Raw genomic sequence first — 19,783 nt, forward strand, 5'->3', positions numbered from 1 at the left:
GGCAATCTTCTCCATGACCTTCACCCGGAAGGGGAGGAGGGAGACGGGTCGGTAGTTCTTGAGATCTTCGGGGTCCGCTTTGGGTTTCTTTAGCAGGGCGTTGACTTCGACGTGCTTCCAGCTCTCCGAGAAGGTGGCGGTCTCAAAGGAGCTATTGATGGTCAGAGCTTTGCCAGTCAAAGCATACATATATACTTTCTTCTTCAGCTCAGATTTGTAGCATTTTATTAAAATATATCTCAGTCTCATTTGACGCCTCTGACTACATTCTCTTGAAATGTGAGGCTCGTAAATTGTAATTTGTGTGTATTGTAATTTTAGATGGCTAACTGATTGGCCAATGTGTGCTGTATCTTATTCATTGAGAACTGTGCCTATAACTGTAGAATAGTGATTAAGCCAATGTATGAAAATGTCAGTCTAGTACAGGGTATGCCATATAATGTATAGCCACTGCTTGCCTAAAGACCATGCCCAAAAATGTTTCATTCTGTAAGAGTCCACGACTAACTCCTTACAATACAATGCCACAAAAGAAAACAAATATATAAATATAGTAAACAAAATTAGTCTTTTGATTTAGTCAGTCCAACCCAACGCTTATGCTTTTTTTTTTATTTTACATTGCCCACCACCACTCAAGAAAACTGGGGTTAGTACACACACGGCCTTACGAGCGGAGAAGAAGCCACATTTTCATTAAAAAAAATGAGGCAGGGCTTGCTTATAACAGTATTGCATAGCTATCCCTATGAGGCGAAAATTAAACTAAAAACTGACATTGTAGGTTTTGAGGCCTTTACACAGCCTAAATCTGTACAAAAGAGTGGTTGTCACACACTGGACAATACATTTTAAAAACACATTCTGCAGATTACTTTTTGTTCCTAGAAAAAGAAGGCTCCTGTTACAAAAATAAAAGCTATATCTTCTGCAAAGAAAGTATTAGCTCGTCCTGTTCGCCATCTTCTTTGCTCTTTGGGGAAGGGCATGCACTTGCAGACAGGAAGAGAGAAACGTATTTAAAAACTGAAACCTTCCAATCCAAAACCTTCAGAAGCTCCACAACATGGTCTTTCTCTATTTTCAGCCAGTCCCCACCCCCACGTCACTAACTGTCTCTACAAGTCCCCATCCATATCACCGCCTGTTTCCGCCCTTTTCCTTTTTCTTCCACCCACCTAGCACTTCCAATTTTTGGCTGTTTCTGTTTGTTCTTTCACTGCTCCTCTGCCTTGAAGAGATATATTTTATATATCTTTTACTTTCTAATGAATGAAGAAACCTGCCTCCCTTTAGCACACATGCAAATTATTGCAGGCTAAAGGTTTGAATTCATGCAATCTTGGTTGGCAACCATCTTCAGCTTATGCTGAGGAAGGGGTTAGTACAGATGAAAACAGCTTAGTTCTTCACAATAGAAGATCACTTAATAGGGTGGATCATGAAATGACATATCTTTGGCTTACTACCAGTCAAAAACTGACTTCTTTCATTTTGCGACCTTGGACCTAAGATTTAGGATTGTTATACTTCCATTTACCTCAGAGTGAAAGGAACTTCGGTCCTGTTGCCCTAGATCAAGTGTGCGAATAGTGCAGTGAGAGTAATTGGAAGGTGGGGCCTAGATTTCTTCATTTTGAAGTTGTCAGTCTCCTTCCAGGGACCTGGTCAGTACCAGCTCATCAAGACCGGCGATACCTAAGGAATAGCTGGTATAGTAATATAATCCATCACAAAACAATACTGTGCCTGATTCTATGCCACATGCTTCTTGCCTCTCAACTGCAAAAAATAATAAAATGAATACAAGCGCAACCTTTTCCTTCAGCTCCTTAAAACTGATCATTAGGCATGCTGTGTCTAAACAGTCCATGTTTAGCTGGAACAGGTACCATTTAGAGGCTTCCATCAAGTGATGGTGAGACTCTTTGGGAAAGTTAAAAACTCTGAACCACCTCCATCTTTCAAGTAGGTCATAGGACAAAGTCTCACTTTAACTCTTGCCTTTCATTTTCTCAGATTAATGCAGCTTCAGTGATTGCAGGATACAACCTGCAAAACCAGGAACATCTTCTGATGCTTGCTGAATTCCTTACCTCGGATGTTGCAGGATAATTTATTTTGTAACTCTCAGGGAGCAAAGAAGCAGCTTTACAATACTACTAAAACTGCAGGGATCTGGGAGCCACAACTGCAAGAATAGTTATATTTGTGTGTTGGAGAACAAGGTCACGGACTCGACTTCTCCCTCTACACATATAAAGTTGTGTAAGAATGCAGTATTGACCTGCGCCTTATAAATGTGCACACCATCTTTAATCAAATGCATTTTTTTTTTGCAAACTGACATGGTAAAACATGTTGGTTCACAAAATTCCAATTGGTAGGAGGTTGCTGTTTGACCTGCCTTATTAATATGCATGAGGTAGGTTACAACTTGAAACCCTCTATGCTTCACTGCCATCACCGTATCTGTGATTGCTTTTAAATAGAGCAATCTTTTTTCTTTTTAAAACGTAGCCTGTTTTCCTTAAAGAAAAGGCGAACTTTACCTTTTGGCCACATTTAAAAATGTGAAAATGTTTAAAACCGTTTTAATGATGTCATGTAACTTCTTGTAAAGGTTGTTTCTGAAAGGTGTGTAGTTTTGTGGGTTAATATGAATGTCATTACTCCGGAATTCTGCACCAAATTTATTAATAAGAATCATCTCTTCATCAGATCATGACCTGTTCCTTTTTATTGCAAGATTTCCTAGAATCTACATGCAGGTGTTTGAACAGCTAAAAATGTTGTTTAGGAATAGGCCATTTAGATCAACAACACAGACTACTTGCCCTGAGCACACAAGGGTCCCTTGTCATTCTTCATCTCATAGGGTTTATGTGGGGTCTTGGACAGCTGGAATCTTACCTTTGTTAGATTGCCCTTTTTTCCTTAATTGTCTGACAGCTAATTGCAAAAGTACCGAGTCACACAGTGCTTCTGCCATTGTACTTACAGATAAGTGTGCACCATAGTGTTGTTGGGACATGAGGCATCCCACTGCCCTTTATGAGGGAAGCAAGGGGTGGGGGGGCATATTCCTGCTTAACAGCCTCATAGGTCAATAGTTTGAATAATCATGGCAAGATGAACCTCTGGTGCATCCTGTTATAATCAGTCTTACATACTCAGTTACATTTTTTAACAAGTACAATCCTATCATCACAAGGTAGGAAGATTTGCTAGTACATCACTTTCAAAATAGTTTATATTACTCATCATATTTACATTCAAATTAAACTATTTTCCTTGATTTGATGTTTCATAGATTTACATGCTTGTCTTCCAGTGTTAAGTCCGGAATCTTGGATTTTAAAAAAGATATTAGGATTGTCTTACTTTGTAGCACCGATTCAACATTTTAGGCTCATTGATATCATGTAGACTTATAAAGCATCCATCCGGATGTACATTTCAAATGCCTGTCCTTACCTGTACTGCATCTTCACTGTTAAAAAATTGGGACCTGCAATGTGTATTATTATTGGGTAGGGAAGCGTGGTGTGATCCGAAGTAGGACACTTGAGACAACTCCTGAGCCTTTTATTGATGTTTTTCTCCATGATGTGGACTTGAACTCTGTTACTTATTTCTTTCAGGCCAGCGCCAAAGTGGAGGTGGATACAGAGAAGGCACAGAGCCTGCAGGTCACAAGAGGTGACTTCATAACATCACTGGAGAATGATATTAAACCTGTGAGTAAATCCATTACTTATACAACCTGTATTTATCCTCTGAGTAAAGTTTACAAACCAGTGTGTGAAAGAGCACTCTGAAAACAGTGGTCACACACATGCAACGTGACTGTCATATGGAAAACAGATAATTAACCCCAAACGCATGTTGCTACAATAGCCCAAGAGGAAGTAGAATTTTTATGATGCCCCACATAACTAGCGATTGAGGCCTGAATCTCGCTTCCACTATTCCTGAAGCATCCCTGGTGTTGCTTTTGCTGTTACTGTGACATGTTTCTCTTGTCTCCTTAATCCCAAAGGCCTTCGGTACAAACCAGGAGGACTACGCTTCTTACATCATGAACGGCATCATCATGTGGGGAGACCCTGTCACCCGTGTCATGGAGGATGGGGAGCTACTGGTACAGCAGACCAAGAACAGCGACCGTACTCCACTGGTCAGCGTCCTGCTGGAAGGTATGCTACAGTTTCCAGATCTAGGAGCATACTGTATTTTCAGATCCATATTCGGTCTGTTGAGTGCTCTTTAGCTGAAGGCCTTTATCACTAGCCCCCCTTCCTGTTTCACAGGCCCGCCACACAGTGGAAAAACTGCCCTGGCAGCAAAGATTTCAGAAGAATCCAACTTTCCATTCATCAAAATCTGCTCACCTGAGAAGATGATTGGATTTTCTGAAACAGCCAAGTGTCAGGCCATAAAGAAGGTATTGCCCTTTCATTTCATCCTTCCTTTTATTGCCTGTTCATCTTTCCTTTATTCTGTCTTACTCAATCCATCTGTTTCACTGTCCTCTCTGTCTCATCTCTGTCCCTCTCTTTGCATTGCTGGTCAGTCCACTCCCATGTTACTTCCTCTGTACAATCACCTGCTTTGTTTAGTTGCTCTCACTTATCCCTTTTCTACTCCCTTCACTCTGTTGTGATCTTTGTTTCTTGTGCCTCTTAATTTATTTTTCTCTCCAAGTTTTTGCTCTGGCTTCCATCCACGACCCCTTTATTTATCCTCATTATTTTTGTCTTCTATTACTTCTACCTAGGTTTCACAATTTTCTTCATGCTTGTACTTAGCCCTTTTCGGTTCTCCTTCCCTAACCACCTCATTCCATTTGCTCCTATCATTCACATCTTCTTCATATCATCTTTGCTCTTACCATTTTCTTGCTTTCTTTCCTTTCCTTTTTGATGCTTCCACTTGAGGGGTTTGTCCTGATATACACATTCTCCATCCTATCTGTACTCTATTGCATCCCCTTTTTTGCTTTGTTCCTTGCTGCTTCTTCGTTAATTTATTTTCTTCCTCCTTGCACATTTTGATACCTTTTATTGAAGTTACTTAAAACTAAAATGTCTGATACTTTGGCTTTCAAGGTCAAACAGACTTTTTAAGGTGCCATTTCTCCTCTTTAACTATTCCAAAACTATGTACAATGATTTACGCAGTGTGTTACTGTAATTCTCTCTTTCACTAAGTACCTACTCTGAATCTGTCCATTTATACGTGCAGTGCTTACATCCTAGAACTCCTTTATGTTGCCCATCCCAATATGAAAACCTGTTTTTAATGTTCAATCCTTCAGTTTCACACTATCGTGGTACGTTTATGGATACGATTGGAACACTCTTCATACCAAGGACCAGCTGAACTTTTCATGGATCCCATTTCAAAATTGAAAATGTGGGTCCTTCCTCTGTAAAATACAGGGAGGAGCGTTACCCACCTCTCTGTTTCCACTAAAATTCAACTAGAGTGCTGTTCATCAGGTTCAAAATTAATCTCAGGCAATGATATCTTGAAGACTGAGGTTAACATTTGCATATTGCCATCAAGCTGGCTGCCCTCCCAACAGTTAGAAAACATTTCTAATTAGACGATCCAAACTGAAATTACCAGGTACATCAGAGGTCTTCAGTGTAGGTCCAGAAGGGCTGAATGTATGTTAACTTTACAGGATAACCAGTGATGTCTGGTGAGCTTTGTAAGCAGTAGAGTGTAAATACCTACTTCAGACATGATCAGATGCTGTAGATCTATAACTTCTAGGTCACAGGATCAAACAAAATCTCTGTCAACTTAACTATTAATCCTTCTGAAGTTGATAAAATGTATGCTGCGGAGTTGGCCCATGTGAACAGCTATCATGACTGCTAAGAGACAATTCAGTTTTTTAACAAAGATTGCAGGCTCCGACCTGTAAATTGCAAACCTAGTTTTGAAGCAGTTGCTGAGTCCTTTGAGTATTTTTGTTTAATTTCTGAAAATAAAATAATGTATTTGTTATATCAGGATTCACTTTCTGCACCTTTCAATAATTCTTTCAAATCCATCTTTTAAAAACTAACTCTGCTTCCTCCTCAGGTGAGAACTGCTGTCATCTAAAACAAAATGCTTGCACATTTTAACTAAATACATTTCTTTTTTAATTTTGAAGCCCTTAGTATATTTTTATAAGATGTTTGATACACGGTTTACATGGCAAGTATTTGTGTGGCTCAATTCATGCTCTGGCTTGTCCACTTGCAGTAGCAAAGGACACTGAGGAGTACAGAATGGGACACGAGAGCTTTGGCTGGAAGGCCGATCACCATAGATGGGCACAGTTTATGCAAGAATGATATTAGCGGTCGGTCGCATAGGACACAGAGACAGATTGACTGATGGAGGTGGCAGAAGACATGGAGGAGACTGGGGTCCTGGGAGGAAGAATGGCTTACCTGTGATGTGTGTCGAGGCATGGGCAATCTCCTGCAACTTCAGTTCTCCAATGCAGTGCTGTGTAAGTCCTGCTGCAGACAGATAAGCTATGCGTGGTTTCCTAAAGCATGCACAGTATATTGCTTTATTGGTATCACCCTTCTCAATAAGAACCAGGAGAAAACCTGAAAAAAACAGCAATTTTCATCAGAGATGCATATGGATAAATCTTATATTAATTAATACATAGATATGCCAATGGCACATCAACAAGCACAAGAAAACTGTTTGAGGATGTCAACAATAATGAAAACAGTCAAGCAATCGTGTGAAAAAATCACTCTGTTCTTCAAAGTGCATAAAATGTGATGTGCTCGGTTTCCCATGTGAACAAGGGATCAAAAAAAAAAACACAATCATACAGACATTACCCAAAATGAATACATATATTTCCATAAAGCAAAGCAACCACACTGAAAAATTATTAACAAATGAGATGGGCCCTTGTATGAATCAAAGGGAGTGAATAGTCAGTTCGTTTGTATGTGTCAATGACGTTTTGATCCCTTATGTGGTGTGTGGTCTCATCAGGACCAAAGAATTGTAGAGCCACCTGGTGGTGCCTGGAAAACAAAGTCCAACTAGTATGCTCATGGGGACCCCACGTAAGGACATTCTCGAAAATACTGCCAGAAGTAATAGTATAACACATCTACTGTAATCGTCGAGGAATGTCCCGCAAGACCTGATTCAAGCCCTGCGAATCCTGTCACCGAACTGTGTTGGTGACGGATCCGCAACTCGTGTGTCTTTTGTGCCTGGAGCGCGATCACGACCCGAAGTCGTGACCCGAGTGTCAGGCCATGAACCCGAAAGCATTGAGGGAGCGGTCCCTATAGCTCATGGCATCTCAACACTCGACTCCGCGGATCTCACGGTCCTGTTCAAGTGGAAGGTCTCGAGACTGGCCACGGAGTCACCACCACTCCTCGTCCTCCAAGCCATCGGGACATTCGGGTCACAAAAAGAAGTCAAAGAAGGACAAGCGACGTGGGAAGAGCCTCGACGCTCTAGGCCTCCATCAATGGAGCCTTCATCTGGGTCGGCTCTGCGCTTCCCTGACTTCCTGGGAGCCGGAGCCACCCCTGCCCAACTAAAAGAATTTTACGAGGCCATGCGCCTAATTTTTGGGCAGTCTGACCCACCTTCGGCGCCTTCCGGCATAGGTGAGTCGGTTGGGATTCCCTCGGTTTCAAAGCCATCGGCTTCGGCCACGGCTCTGGAGGGCCCCTCCGGATCCAATCGCGGAGGCATCCCAACACCGGTCATGCCATGGCGACCTACCCTGGCGTTGGGTCAGACATCGACGCTCCTGATGTCGATTGGGCCCACAATCGACGTTGATCCCATCCCCAGTGTCAATCCATTACTTCGGACAGGTGGGTCCTCCAAATTGTCCGAATGGGCTACTCCCTCCCCTTCGAGACACCTCCTCCAGCCATGCCACCTTCATACAATCAGATATCGGAGGATCATATGGCGCCTCTTCGCGAGGAATTCCAAGCCCCTTTGGCCAAAGGAGCTATAGAGAGGGTTCCGTTGCCAGAAGTAGGTCGTGGTTGCTGTTCCTGCTACTTTCTGGTTCCGAAAAAGGACAAAGGTCTTCGGCCTATATTAGATCTTTGGTCCTTAAGTCTCTTCCTTAAAAAGGAGAAGTTTAAAATGTTGACAATGGCTCAGGTCCTATCTGCCCTGGATCCCGGAGACTGGATGGTAGCGTTGGACTTGCAAGACGCATACTGCCACATTCCCGTCTTGCCAGCCCACAGGTGTTACCTATGATTCATGGTAGGTCACGAGCACTTTGTTTACCGTGCTTCCCTTTGGCCTTACCAGTGCCCCTCGGGTGTTCACAAAATAGATGGTAGTGGTGGCAGCTCATCTGCCCAGGTTAGGGGTCCCAGTCTTCCCCTACCTCGACGATTGGATGTTGAAGGCGCACTCGTCCCAGACAGTCGTCTCCCACCTCCATACTACGGCGAACCTTTTGCATCCACTGGGGTTCACTATCAATGTGCCGAAGTCACAACTGACTCCTTCTCAGATGCTTCCTTTCATCTGAGCTGTTCTGGATACAGTGCAGTTTTGGGAATATCCTCCCAAAAAGCAAGTCCAGAATATCTGGTCTATGATACCGATGTTTCAGCCTCTGTCCTGGATTTCGGTGAGAATGATTCTGAGGCTGCTGGGCCTCATGGCCTCCTGCACCCTGCCAGTTCAAACGGCCAGACGGCATATGCAGGCTCTGCAGTGGGAACTGAAGTTCCAGTGGGCGCAGCTTCAGCGGAATCTCTCCGACAAGGTCCAGATCTCAAAAGGAACTGCGAGAGACCTGCAGTGGTGGTTAATGAATCAGGATTGGGTCAGGGCAGATCCCTCTCCTTTCCCCAACCAGATCTTACGGTTGTGACAGATGCGTCACTCCTGGGATGGGAGAGGCAGAGATCAAAGGCATCTGGTCTCCGGCGTAAACCGGGCTCCGTATCACTCATCTGGAGCTCCGACCGATTCAACTAGCATTGAAAGCATTTCTTCCCTCCCTCAAGGGGAAAGCAGTGCAGATGTTCACAGACACCACCGCCATGCGGTATTGCAACAAACAGGGCGGAGTACAAACAGGGCGGAGTGGGATCGTGGACCCTTTGGCAAGAGGTCCTCCACCTCTGGACCTGGCTGGAACATCAGGGCATTTTCCTGGTGGTTCAACACTGGCAGGCTCCTTGAAAGCCAGAGCAGACGAACTCAGCCGACGATGCATGGTCGATCACGAATGGCATCTCCATCCGGAGGTGGCACAAGGTTTCTTCCTGCGGTGGGGAGAACCTTGGTCAGACTTGTTCGCCTCCATATAGAACGCGCAATGTCAGCTCTTTAGCGTGTTGGAGTTTCCAAGGCGTCACTCGCTCGCTGATGCTTTTCATCGCAAGTGGAATTCAGGCCTCCTGTACACCTTTCTACCTATACCACTTCTCCCCAGAGTTCTGAAGAAGATCAGGCAAGACCGGGCCCCAGTAATACTGGTGGCTCCGGACTGGGCACGAAAACTCTCGTATCCCGAGCTCTTGAACATGGCCATAGTTCCTCCGATCAGACTGCCCCTTCGGGAGGATCTTCTGTCGCAGCTGCATGGGAGGGTCCTCCACCCGAACCTGTCAACTCTACGGCTTCATGCGTGGAGATTGAGCGGCGACAGTTGACATTTTTTGACCTGCCACCCGAAGTCTGTGACGTTATCTTGGCAGCCAGGCATCCCTCAACCAAAGCTGTATACACCTGTCGTCGGAAGAAATTTGTGGCATGGTGCATCGACAAATCTGTCATTCTTCTATCTGCTCCTCTTTCTCAAGTTCTTCTCTTTTTTTCTTTCCCTTGCCCGGCAGAGTTCCACCTTGGGCACTCTTAAGGGATATCTCTCTGCTATCTCTGCTTTCTTGAGGTTACCAGATCAGCCTTCCTTATTTAAATCTCCCATAGTTAGGAGGTTTCTTAAAGGCCTCACGCATCTCTTTCCTCCTATCCCATTCATCATGCCCCAATGGGATCTCAACTGATATTAACATAACTTGTGTACCCCGTGTGAACCACTTCACAACTGTCCTTTACGTCTCTTAACTATAAAGACTATCTTTTTAGTTGCCATTACTTCTGCCCACAGAGTTAGTGAACTCCAGGCTCTGTCATCTAAGCCACCTTTTCGTGCCATACATCTTGACAAAGTGGTGCTTCGCACGAGGGCTTCTTTTCTACCTAAGGTAGTGACACCCTTCCATGTCGGACAGTCCATCACGTTGCCTACCTTTTATGCATCCCCACATCCCTCTCATGAAGAGGAGAGACTCCACCGTCAGGACCCAAAAAAGAGCATTGGCGTTCTATCTTGATCGTACCAAATACTTCCAGGTGGACAATCAACTCTTTGTGGGATATGTGGGTGGAAAGAAGGGGAAGGCGGTGCAGAAGAGGACCATTTCATGATGGGTACTCTTATGCATCATAATGTGCTATGCTCTGGCTAAAAAGCAACCTCCCAAAGGTTTGCGAGCTCACTCCACCAGAGTGACTGCTGCTACCATAGCGCTAGCACAGGGCGTTCCAGTCCTGGATATCTGTCAGGGAGCAACGTGGGCATCTCTGCACACTTTTACCAAACACTACTGCCTAGACAATCAGGTCCAAAGGGACGGCTACTTTGGCCTTTCGGTCCCGCAGGACTTTTTGGTGTGATCTTGGTTCGCAGCCCACCACCGGGGATGGTATTGCTCGGGTATCTATTCAAAGGTAAGGAATCTGCAACTAGAAGTCTCTATCAGATGTACAAGTTACATCTGTAACGGTAACAAAATATCTGGTAGAGACATATTCTAGTAGCAGATTCCTTACCGACCCACCCATCCTCCCCGCACTGCGAACTGATTTCTAGGGGCAGGAACTTTCCCTTAAGGGCCCTAGTTTTGGCGCACCATTCTGTGTTCTTTATGGCTCCGCGCTACTGGTGTGGAAAGTCGTGAAAAGAAACTGACGTCATCGTGCCGGGGGGGCGCCTATATACGACTGTCACAGCGCCAACGACGCCCGCGGAGTCAACCAATGCCACCTGACGGCGAGCAGAGGTACTGCTCGAAGAAAAATCTCCGGATCCAGTCTGACGCCTGGGGAAATTCAAAGGTAAAGAATCTGCAACTAGAATATGTTTCTACCAGATAGTTCGTTACCGAAGGTTCAGTGCTTATGACTTCAATAGAGATTCCCCTATGAGAGACTTGGAGTTACAGGTAAGAAACAGTTCCTTATTTTGGCTCTATCTGCTGTTTTTGACATCGGAAGAACAGGTTATTTAACTCCAGTAAAGCTCTCTCTGGTGGATGCTTTAACTCTGCATCTGAGGTCGCAGAAGGGAAAGCTAAGAAACTGATTTGCGTGTGCAGAGGTGGTGCTTAAGAGCAGCTCTGCACCATCACATCCGGCCAGGCAGTATGGAGCCATTGCAGAACCGCACGGTACCATATAGCAGCGCACAAGAGCACTGATTAACCCCTTCGCTGCCAGGCCTTTTCCCCCTCCTGTGCCAGGCCTTTTTTTGCTTATTTGGGGCAGTTCGCGCTTAGGCCCTCATAACTTTTTGTCCACATAAGCTAACCAAGCCAAATTTGCGTCCTTTTTTTCCAACATCCTAGGGATTCTAGAGGTACCCAGACTTTGTGGGTTCCCCTGAAGGAGGCCAAGAAATTAGCCAAAATACAGTGAAAATTTCGTTTTTTTTCAAAAAAATTGGAAAAAGTGGCTGCAGAAGAAGGCTTGTGGTTTTTCCCCTGAAAATGGCATCAACAAAGGGTTTGCGGTGCTAAACTCAGCAGCTTCCCAGCTTTCAGGAACAGGCAGACTTGAATCAGAAAACCCAATTTTTCCACACACTTTTTGGCATTTTACTGGGACATACCCCATTTTTGCAATTTTTTGTACTTTCAGCCTCCTTCCAGTCAGTGACAGAAATGGGCATGAAACCAATGCTGGATCCCAGAAACCTAAACATTTCTGAAAAGTAGAAACAATTCTGAATTCAGCAAGGGGTCATTTGTGTAGATCCTACAAGGGTTTCCTACAGAAAATAACAACTGAAAAAGAAAGATATTGAAATTGAGGTGAAAAAAACATCAATTTTTCTCTACGTTTTACTCTGTAACTTTTCCCTGCAATGTCAGATTATCGAAAGCAATATACCGTTACATGTGCTGGACTCCTCTGGTTGCGGGGATATATAGGGCTTGTAGGTTCATCAAGAACCCTAGCTACCCAGAGCCAATAAATGAGCTGCACCCTGCAGTGCGTTTTCATTCTATACCGGGTATACAGCAATTCATTTGCTGAAATATAAAGAGTAAAAAATAGCTATCAAGAAAACCTTTGTATTTCCAAAAAGGGCACAAGATAAGGTGTTGAGGAGCAGTGGTTATTTGCACATCTCTGAATTCCGGGGTGACCATACTAGCATGTGAATTACAGGGCATTTCTCAAATAGATGTCTTTTTCACACACTCTTCTATATTTGGAAGGAAAAAATGTAGAGAAAGACAAGGGGCAATAACACTTGTTTTGCTAATCTATGTTCCCCCAAGTCTCCCGATAAAAATGATACCTCACTTGTGTGGGTAGGCCTAGCGCCCGCGACAGGAAACGCCCCAAAACGCAACGTGGACACATCCCATTTTTTTTAAAGAAAACAGAGGTGTTTTTTGCAAAGTGCCTACCTGTAGATTTTGGCCTCTAGCTCAGCCGGCACCTAGGGAAACCTATCAAACCTGTGCATTTTTGAAAACTAGAGACCTAGGGGAATCCAAGATGGGGTGACTTGTGGGGCTCTGACCAGGTTCTGTTACCCAGAATCCTTTGCAAACCTCAAAATGTGGCTAAAAAAACACATGTTCCTCACATTTATGTGGCAGAAAGTTCTGGAATCTGAGAGGAGCCACAAATTTCCTTCCACCCAGCGTTCCCCCAAGTCTCCCGATAAAAATGATACCTCACTTGTGTGGGTAGGCCTAGCGCCCGCGACAGGAAATGCCCCAAAGCGCAACGTGGACACATCCAATTTTTTTTTAAAGAAAACAGAGGTGTTTTTTGCAAAGTTCCTACCTGTAGATTTTGGCCTCTAGCTCAGCCGGCACCTAGGGAAACCTACCAAACCTGTGCATTTTTGAAAACTAGAGACCTAGGGGAATCCAAGATGGGGTGACTTGTGGGGCTCTGACCAGGTTCTGTTACCAAGAATCCTTTGCAAACCTCAAAATGTGGCTAAAAAAACACCTTTTCCTCTCATTTCGGTGACAGAAAGTTCTGGAATCTGAGAGGAGCCACAAATTTCCTTCCACCCAGCGTTCCCCCAAGTCTCCCGATAAAAATGATACCTCACTTGTGTGGGTGGCCCAGGTGCCTGCAACAGAATAAGGCCCAAAACTTGTAGAGATAGAGGGGATAGCACAGCGAGTTTATAAGGACATATTCTTTTATACATCTTTAGACAGACTCTGCTTTGGGGACCCACATAAGTGAGGTGTCATTTTACTTGGGAGACTGAGGGGAAAACTGGGGAGTAGGAATTTTGTGCTGGAGCGGTGATCCTACTAAGAAAAGTCAGGAAAATATGCTTTTTTATGCAAATTTTGAGGTTTACAGAGGAGTCTGGGTAAGAAAATGTTGGGGGACCCACGCAAGCCAGACCTCCCTGGACTCCTTGGGGTGTCTAGTTTTAAAAAAATGTCTGGGTTTTGTAGGTTTCCCTAGATGAAGGCCGCACCCAGGACCAAAAACATAGGTGGGCCCTCCCCCCCAAACACAGGTATTTTTGTAATATATCATTTTGATGTGTGCACATACGTCCGTGATGTGCCAAACACTAAAATTGTGAAAAGAAACACACTTAGGTTATGTGAAAAAGACCCCTCACCCACCAACCAAGTTGGTGGCATACTCCATCATCGGGGTCCCACCCGAGGCACCTAGCGTGTCACAGGTGTGCTGCAACGCCTGATTACAGCGGAGCAGGTTTTGTCATTTTTACCACACATACTGGTTGGATTTGGCACGAGGGTGAGTGATGGTTCAGTGGATCAAATTTTATTAACAAAAGATTTCCCGAAAATGAAATGCACTGTTAATAACTGAAAGGCAAAAAACTGAACCAATGACTCACAGCTCGTGAGCTGTAAAGCCGCGACAAGGCACCAACCGCTTTACAGTCCATTCACACACCTTTCATACATGACACGGACAAGACCATTCACACCGCCAGCCACGGGCCCAGCACATTACAACACTCACATCGACAGACCGCGCTACTCAAGGGCCCATCACTTACATACGCCCACATGCCTGATACAAGAATCACACCAGCTAATGGGAGTGTGGACTGGCGTTTGGCTGGCACCGCCAGCCAAGCGCCACCCCAAGCACACCGCCAGCCAAGCCCCACCCCAAGCACACCGCCTTCCAAGCCCCACCCCACGCACACCGCCAGCCAAGCCCCACCCCAAGCATACCGCCTTCCAAGCGCCACCCCAAGCACACCGCCAGCCAAGCCCCACCCCAAGCACACCGCCTTCCAAGCCCCACCCCACGCACACCGCCTTCCAAGCCCCACCCCAAGCACACCGCCTTCCAAGCCCCACCCCAAGCACACCGACTTCCAAGCGCCACCCCACGCACACCGCCTTCCAAGCGCCACCCCACGCACACCGCCTTCCAAGCGCCACCCCACGCACACCGCCAGCCAAGCGCCACCCCACGCACACCGCCAGCCAAGCGCCACCCCACGCACACCGCCAGCTAAGCACCTCCCCACGCACACCGCCATCACTTTTTTTTGTTTATAAACAACAAAGAAACCACTAATTATAAAATAAGCACAAAACTACAAACACAAAAGCTCTAACTAAATACATGACAGAGATGCCAACCGTGAAACATATGAAAATATAAAACGGACAGCTTACGCTCACGGTATTTCCCAGAAGTTTTTTTGGGTTTGGTAACTTCTATAACAGCTGGGCACACACAGCCCAGGCTTTGAAGGGCATTCGGGGCAGTACATCCGGCTCTCCCTCCGGATTAATCTCCGGGCACATACTGTACATTTCTTTGTGGGCAAGTCTTTTTTGGGAGTGGGAGGAATGTGATCTGGAAAGTGCTGATCTTTCAATCTAGCCACATCCTCCACCACTTCTACTCTAGGAACTCTTGCCGGTTCCACCACAATAAGGCTTTCTATCACCGACTCCTGAAATTTAACAAATGTCATCCTTGACTCAGGTGAACAATCCTTGTATACAATAAAGGCATTAAAAGTAGCCAAATGAAATAAATGTAGGGCCAACTTTTTATACCACACATAAGACTTACGAAGAGCAGTGTAAGGTTCCAACCTCTGATCTACTCTATCAACACCACCCATGTGACTATTGTAGTCCAAAATGCATGCAGGTTTGCGCACTTCCGGAACCTGACCCCAAACAGCCACAGGGGAAGTACTCTCATCATGGAGGGTCAATACTGGAATCCCTACCAGTGTACACCCGGAAATTATACACATATCCTGTACTGCTTTCTGACAGCAGATACAATTTAATCCCATACCGTGCCCTCTTACTAGGAATGTACTGCTTAAAAACTAAACGCCCCTTGAAAAGGACCAAAGACTCGTCCACACTTATCTCTTTGCCTGGAACATAGACCTCTGAAAACCGATCCACAAAATGATCAAGGACAGGCCTAATCTTAAAAAGACGGTCACAATCAGGGTGATCTCGTGGCAAGGCTAAAGCATTGTCTACAAAATGCAGCATACGAAGAAGAAGCAAATACCGATTACGTGTCATAGTTGCAGGAAATATAGCGGTTGCCATCAAGGGACTAGTAGACCAATAAGAAGCCAGTGACGGCTTCCTGATCAACCCCATCAAAAAAGTCAAACCTAAAAACCTTTTCATCTCTTCCAGATATGTGGGAACCCACTGAGTAGCTCTAGACTGAGGCTTAAGTCTGGCAGCGTTGTCCCGCAAATATTGCTCTGCATACACATTTGTCTGCTCCACAATCTCTTCCAAAAATACATTGTCCATAAACAAGTGAAAGAAATGGACAGGCAAAACGTTTTCCGTATTAACTCTACACCCTGGGAGACCAGTAAATGCAGGTAACTGTGGCTGCTCCATGTTTGGGGCAATTCAGGTGTCAGGTCTTCTAATGAGAAACCCTTCAGCCCCAGGCTGCTGCACTCTTGGCACATCAATGTCCTCCTCTAACACAGGCCCTTCATCTGCACTGAGAGTAGCTTCCTCATCAGAAGAATACTCTCGGACAGAAAACTCACTTCCAGAATCTCCTGCTTCCTCCTCTGCCTCAGATGCAGAGTCAGTGTCGTAATCATGGTCTGAAGACGACTCAGAGAGCATGCGAACAACCTGCTGAGCGGTCACTTTGCGGCTAGCCATGATCCTCACTAACAACAAATGGATTGCCAACAACAACTAGCACTAAAATAAGTAATAAACAAAGTGTAGCTTTATCACAAAGAGTTATGTACTACAAAAAACTATACCACTCACTTGCCTGAAAAAGCTACTCACCAAGCAACTACTCTGCACAGACACAGCAATCACCAATGATATCCCACTAAAAAGAAAAAAGAAAAAAGCAAATTAGACATATGACAACACAAACATCACTGTGCTCAAATCTAAGGACAATGTCAAACACACAATACTTCATTTAGTACACCACCTACAAACATGTCATTCATGCATGTCAACAATACTCCTTTGGAGTAAATTGCTTTCACTTACCTAAAACATGCAACTATGCAAACCGCAGGACAACTACTGCCAAAACCGCAAGGATCCACAGCAAAGGAAGCAAAAGCATTGAACTTGAAGAAAAAGAAGAAATAAATTGTTATAATCACAAATACAAATACTTCGCCAGTTGACAAACACCCCACCACCAAGAACTTAGAAGTTGGCCCTGGTACCTAAGTGGATCCTGCCCCCCTCGGGGGTAGATGGGTGTAAAAAATTTGGCTAATCTGCCCCCAAGGGGGGCAGAAATGGGCAACACCTCTGTGCCCCCTTTAGGGGGCGACCCTTCTCAAAGGGGGCACCCCCAGCACAAAAAAAAAAAAAAAAAAACTGGCGTATTGGTGGTTTCTGCCCCCAAAGGGGGCAGAGATGGCCAATACGAACTTTCCCCACTTTAGGGGGGCGGCCGTTGCCCAAGGGGTGCCCCCAAACACACACCACACAATCCCTGGCGCCTAGTGTGCTTCCACTCCCCGGGGGCCTGATCGTCCAAAAAAATGGCTGGTCTGCCATCGTGGGGGCCGAAACAGAAAAAAAAAATAGCCCCCACAGGGGAACGCCCCTTGCCCACCATTTTTCGGTGGATCGGCCCCCGGGGGTGGGGTGGTGAAATCCACTAGACACCAGGGATTTTGTTTTGTTTTTCTATTTTGGGGGCGACCCCTTGGACATTTTAGTATTTTACCCCCCCTGGGGGCAGATCTGCCGATTTTTCGGCAGATCTGCCCCCGGGGGGGGAGAGGGGCGAAATCCACTAGACACCAGGGATTTATTTTTAGTGTAAAGTTTCTTTTGGGGGCGACCCCTTGGGCAAGGGTCACCCCACTGGGGGGCTATTCTTTTTTTAGTATTTCGCCCCCCCCCCCCCCCCCCCCCCCCCCCTGGGGGCAGATCGACGATTTTTTTTGCGGATCTGCCCCCGGGGGGGGGGGGGGGACCGAAATCCCCTAGACACCAGGGATTTTGTTTTTATTGTGTTACCCAGGGGGGGTAAAATACTAAAATGTCCAAGGGGTCGCCCCCAAAATAGAAAAACAAAACAAAATCCCTGGTGTCTAGTGGATTTCACCACCCCACCCCCGGGGGCCGATCCACCGAAAAATGGGCAGATCTGCCCCGGGGGGGAGCGAAATACTAAAAAAAAATTGCCCCCCAAGGGGTCGCCCCCAAAAGAAACATAGCCAAGAAAATCCCTGGTGTCTAGTGGAGATTCCTGCTCCACGATTGCGGGCCCTGCCCGCGATCGTGGAGCAGGAATCTTGTGAAAACAGGCACAGGGGGAAAGGAAAAACCCTTTCCTTTCCCCCCGTGTCTGTTTCCACCCCCCCCCCAAAACCCCAAAAACGGAAAGGACTCACCTTATGGGTCCTTTCCCCCTCGACGCGCTGGAAGCAAATGGCTTCCAGCGCGTCCGGCAACACTTGATGACGTCGGCGCGCTGTGCACGCGCTGACATCATCGGATTGTCGGGGGTGGAAGGGGAAGGTCTTCCCCTTCCATCCCCGCCTTGGGGGGGAAAGGATTGCACAGGGGGGGCGCGCTAGCGCTCCCCCAAGTTCCCATGTGCCTTGGACGAGGTGACCTCGTCCAAGGCACAGGGGAACTGTAGCCTTGGACGAGGTCACCTCGTCCAAGGCACAGAACGGGTTAAAAAAAAAAAAAAGTTTCTGGGTCCAGTCTGGTGCCTGTGGAGTATTCCGGAGAAGAAAATGCAGATACGAGTGTCCACCAGAAATGGCATTACCTAAGGTAAAGAACATTGTTCACTTAAATTTTTTGTGTAGTAGTGATACTAAGTGTGAACTGTGAGAAGCTCATGATGCGGAGTCAGACCTTTGGCTTAAGTAGTGTCAGGTATATACCCCAGAGAACAGGGCAACAAACCCAAGTCCTAGTTTTTTCCTAGTGCCCAGAGATTGCTTGATTCGCAGTTTGTATTGTACTGGTGCTAGGGTATCCCTCCCAGGCCTCTCCTAAAACAATTAATTCTTTACTGATTTTTCTTTTTCTAGATCTTTGAAGATGCATACAAATCCCAGCTCAGTTGTGTGGTGGTGGATGACATTGAACGGCTCTTAGGTGAGTGACGTACTTAACATGGTTTGAAACTACCCCTTACAGCTATGAAATCAGTTTCTGAATTCTCTGGTTTCTCCCAACCTCATGTACATTGAAGATTTATATTCTTTCCCTAGGTTAATGGGTTGAGAGGCAAGTCTGGTTCTGCATGGTTCTTCTAATTACCTTCATACTGATTTGCTTAAGATTATTTTCTGGTTGTATTGCGACCATGAAATCAGAAAATTAAGAGCTCATAACATAATTCATCAACATCTGATACTCCTAGATTTCCCTAGGGTTCACTTAAAGGGGCAGCAGCACCCTCACTGGATGTTCCATTCAACATCATTTACTACCCTTGGCTTGGTTGCTGAGAACCTCAACATCACTTATGTCAGGGTTGACATTTAGTCAGCTAGAAGAGAATCTGTATTATTGATGTTTGAAGTCTCATGTTTGAGTTATGCTCTGAGAATATTGCCATTTTTATTTTAGAAAGTGTGAGCGTATGGGAGAGAGTAACGTCAGGCTTGTGTGTGACCTAAAGGCAGGAAAAAGTGAATCTGGTGAGAATGAACAGGAAGGTGAGCATGAGGATGCAAAGGTGAGGGAGGAGGGGTTGTTTGCAGATATTGAGAGTATGTGTTTTGGATGTGTGTGTGGCTTGAGTGCGAGATGAAATAGGTGGCGAAAAGGGAGACTGTGACTAAGCAAAAAAGACTGGATGGAGGTGAAAGAATATTTAGAGAGAGTCATTGAGGGTGCTCGAGTGGATTAAAAGGTTAAAGGTGAGCACATTTTGGGTGACGTGTATGTGCGCAGGAAGGTTAATGTGGGGATGGAATGAACGTACAGAGGCTGACCATGTATAACAACAA

At 45.6% G+C, this 19,783-nt stretch overlaps 1 protein-coding gene across 1 annotated transcript in view; it reads left to right on the forward strand.

Annotated features, from left to right (window-relative positions):
* NSF (N-ethylmaleimide sensitive factor, vesicle fusing ATPase) overlaps positions 1 to 19,783 on the forward strand; it is a 593,422-nt gene that overhangs the window by 467,166 nt on the left and 106,473 nt on the right. Inside the window, exons 13-16 of the mRNA XM_069237976.1 lie at positions 3,648 to 3,743; positions 4,046 to 4,202; positions 4,317 to 4,450; positions 18,857 to 18,923. Coding sequence (XP_069094077.1) covers positions 3,648 to 3,743; positions 4,046 to 4,202; positions 4,317 to 4,450; positions 18,857 to 18,923 — 454 coding nt within the window. The remainder of the gene's footprint in view (positions 1 to 3,647; positions 3,744 to 4,045; positions 4,203 to 4,316; positions 4,451 to 18,856; positions 18,924 to 19,783) is intronic.

Source organism: Pleurodeles waltl, chromosome 6 (genome assembly GCF_031143425.1).
Source record: "Pleurodeles waltl isolate 20211129_DDA chromosome 6, aPleWal1.hap1.20221129, whole genome shotgun sequence".
Taxonomy (NCBI): domain Eukaryota; kingdom Metazoa; phylum Chordata; class Amphibia; order Caudata; family Salamandridae; genus Pleurodeles; species Pleurodeles waltl.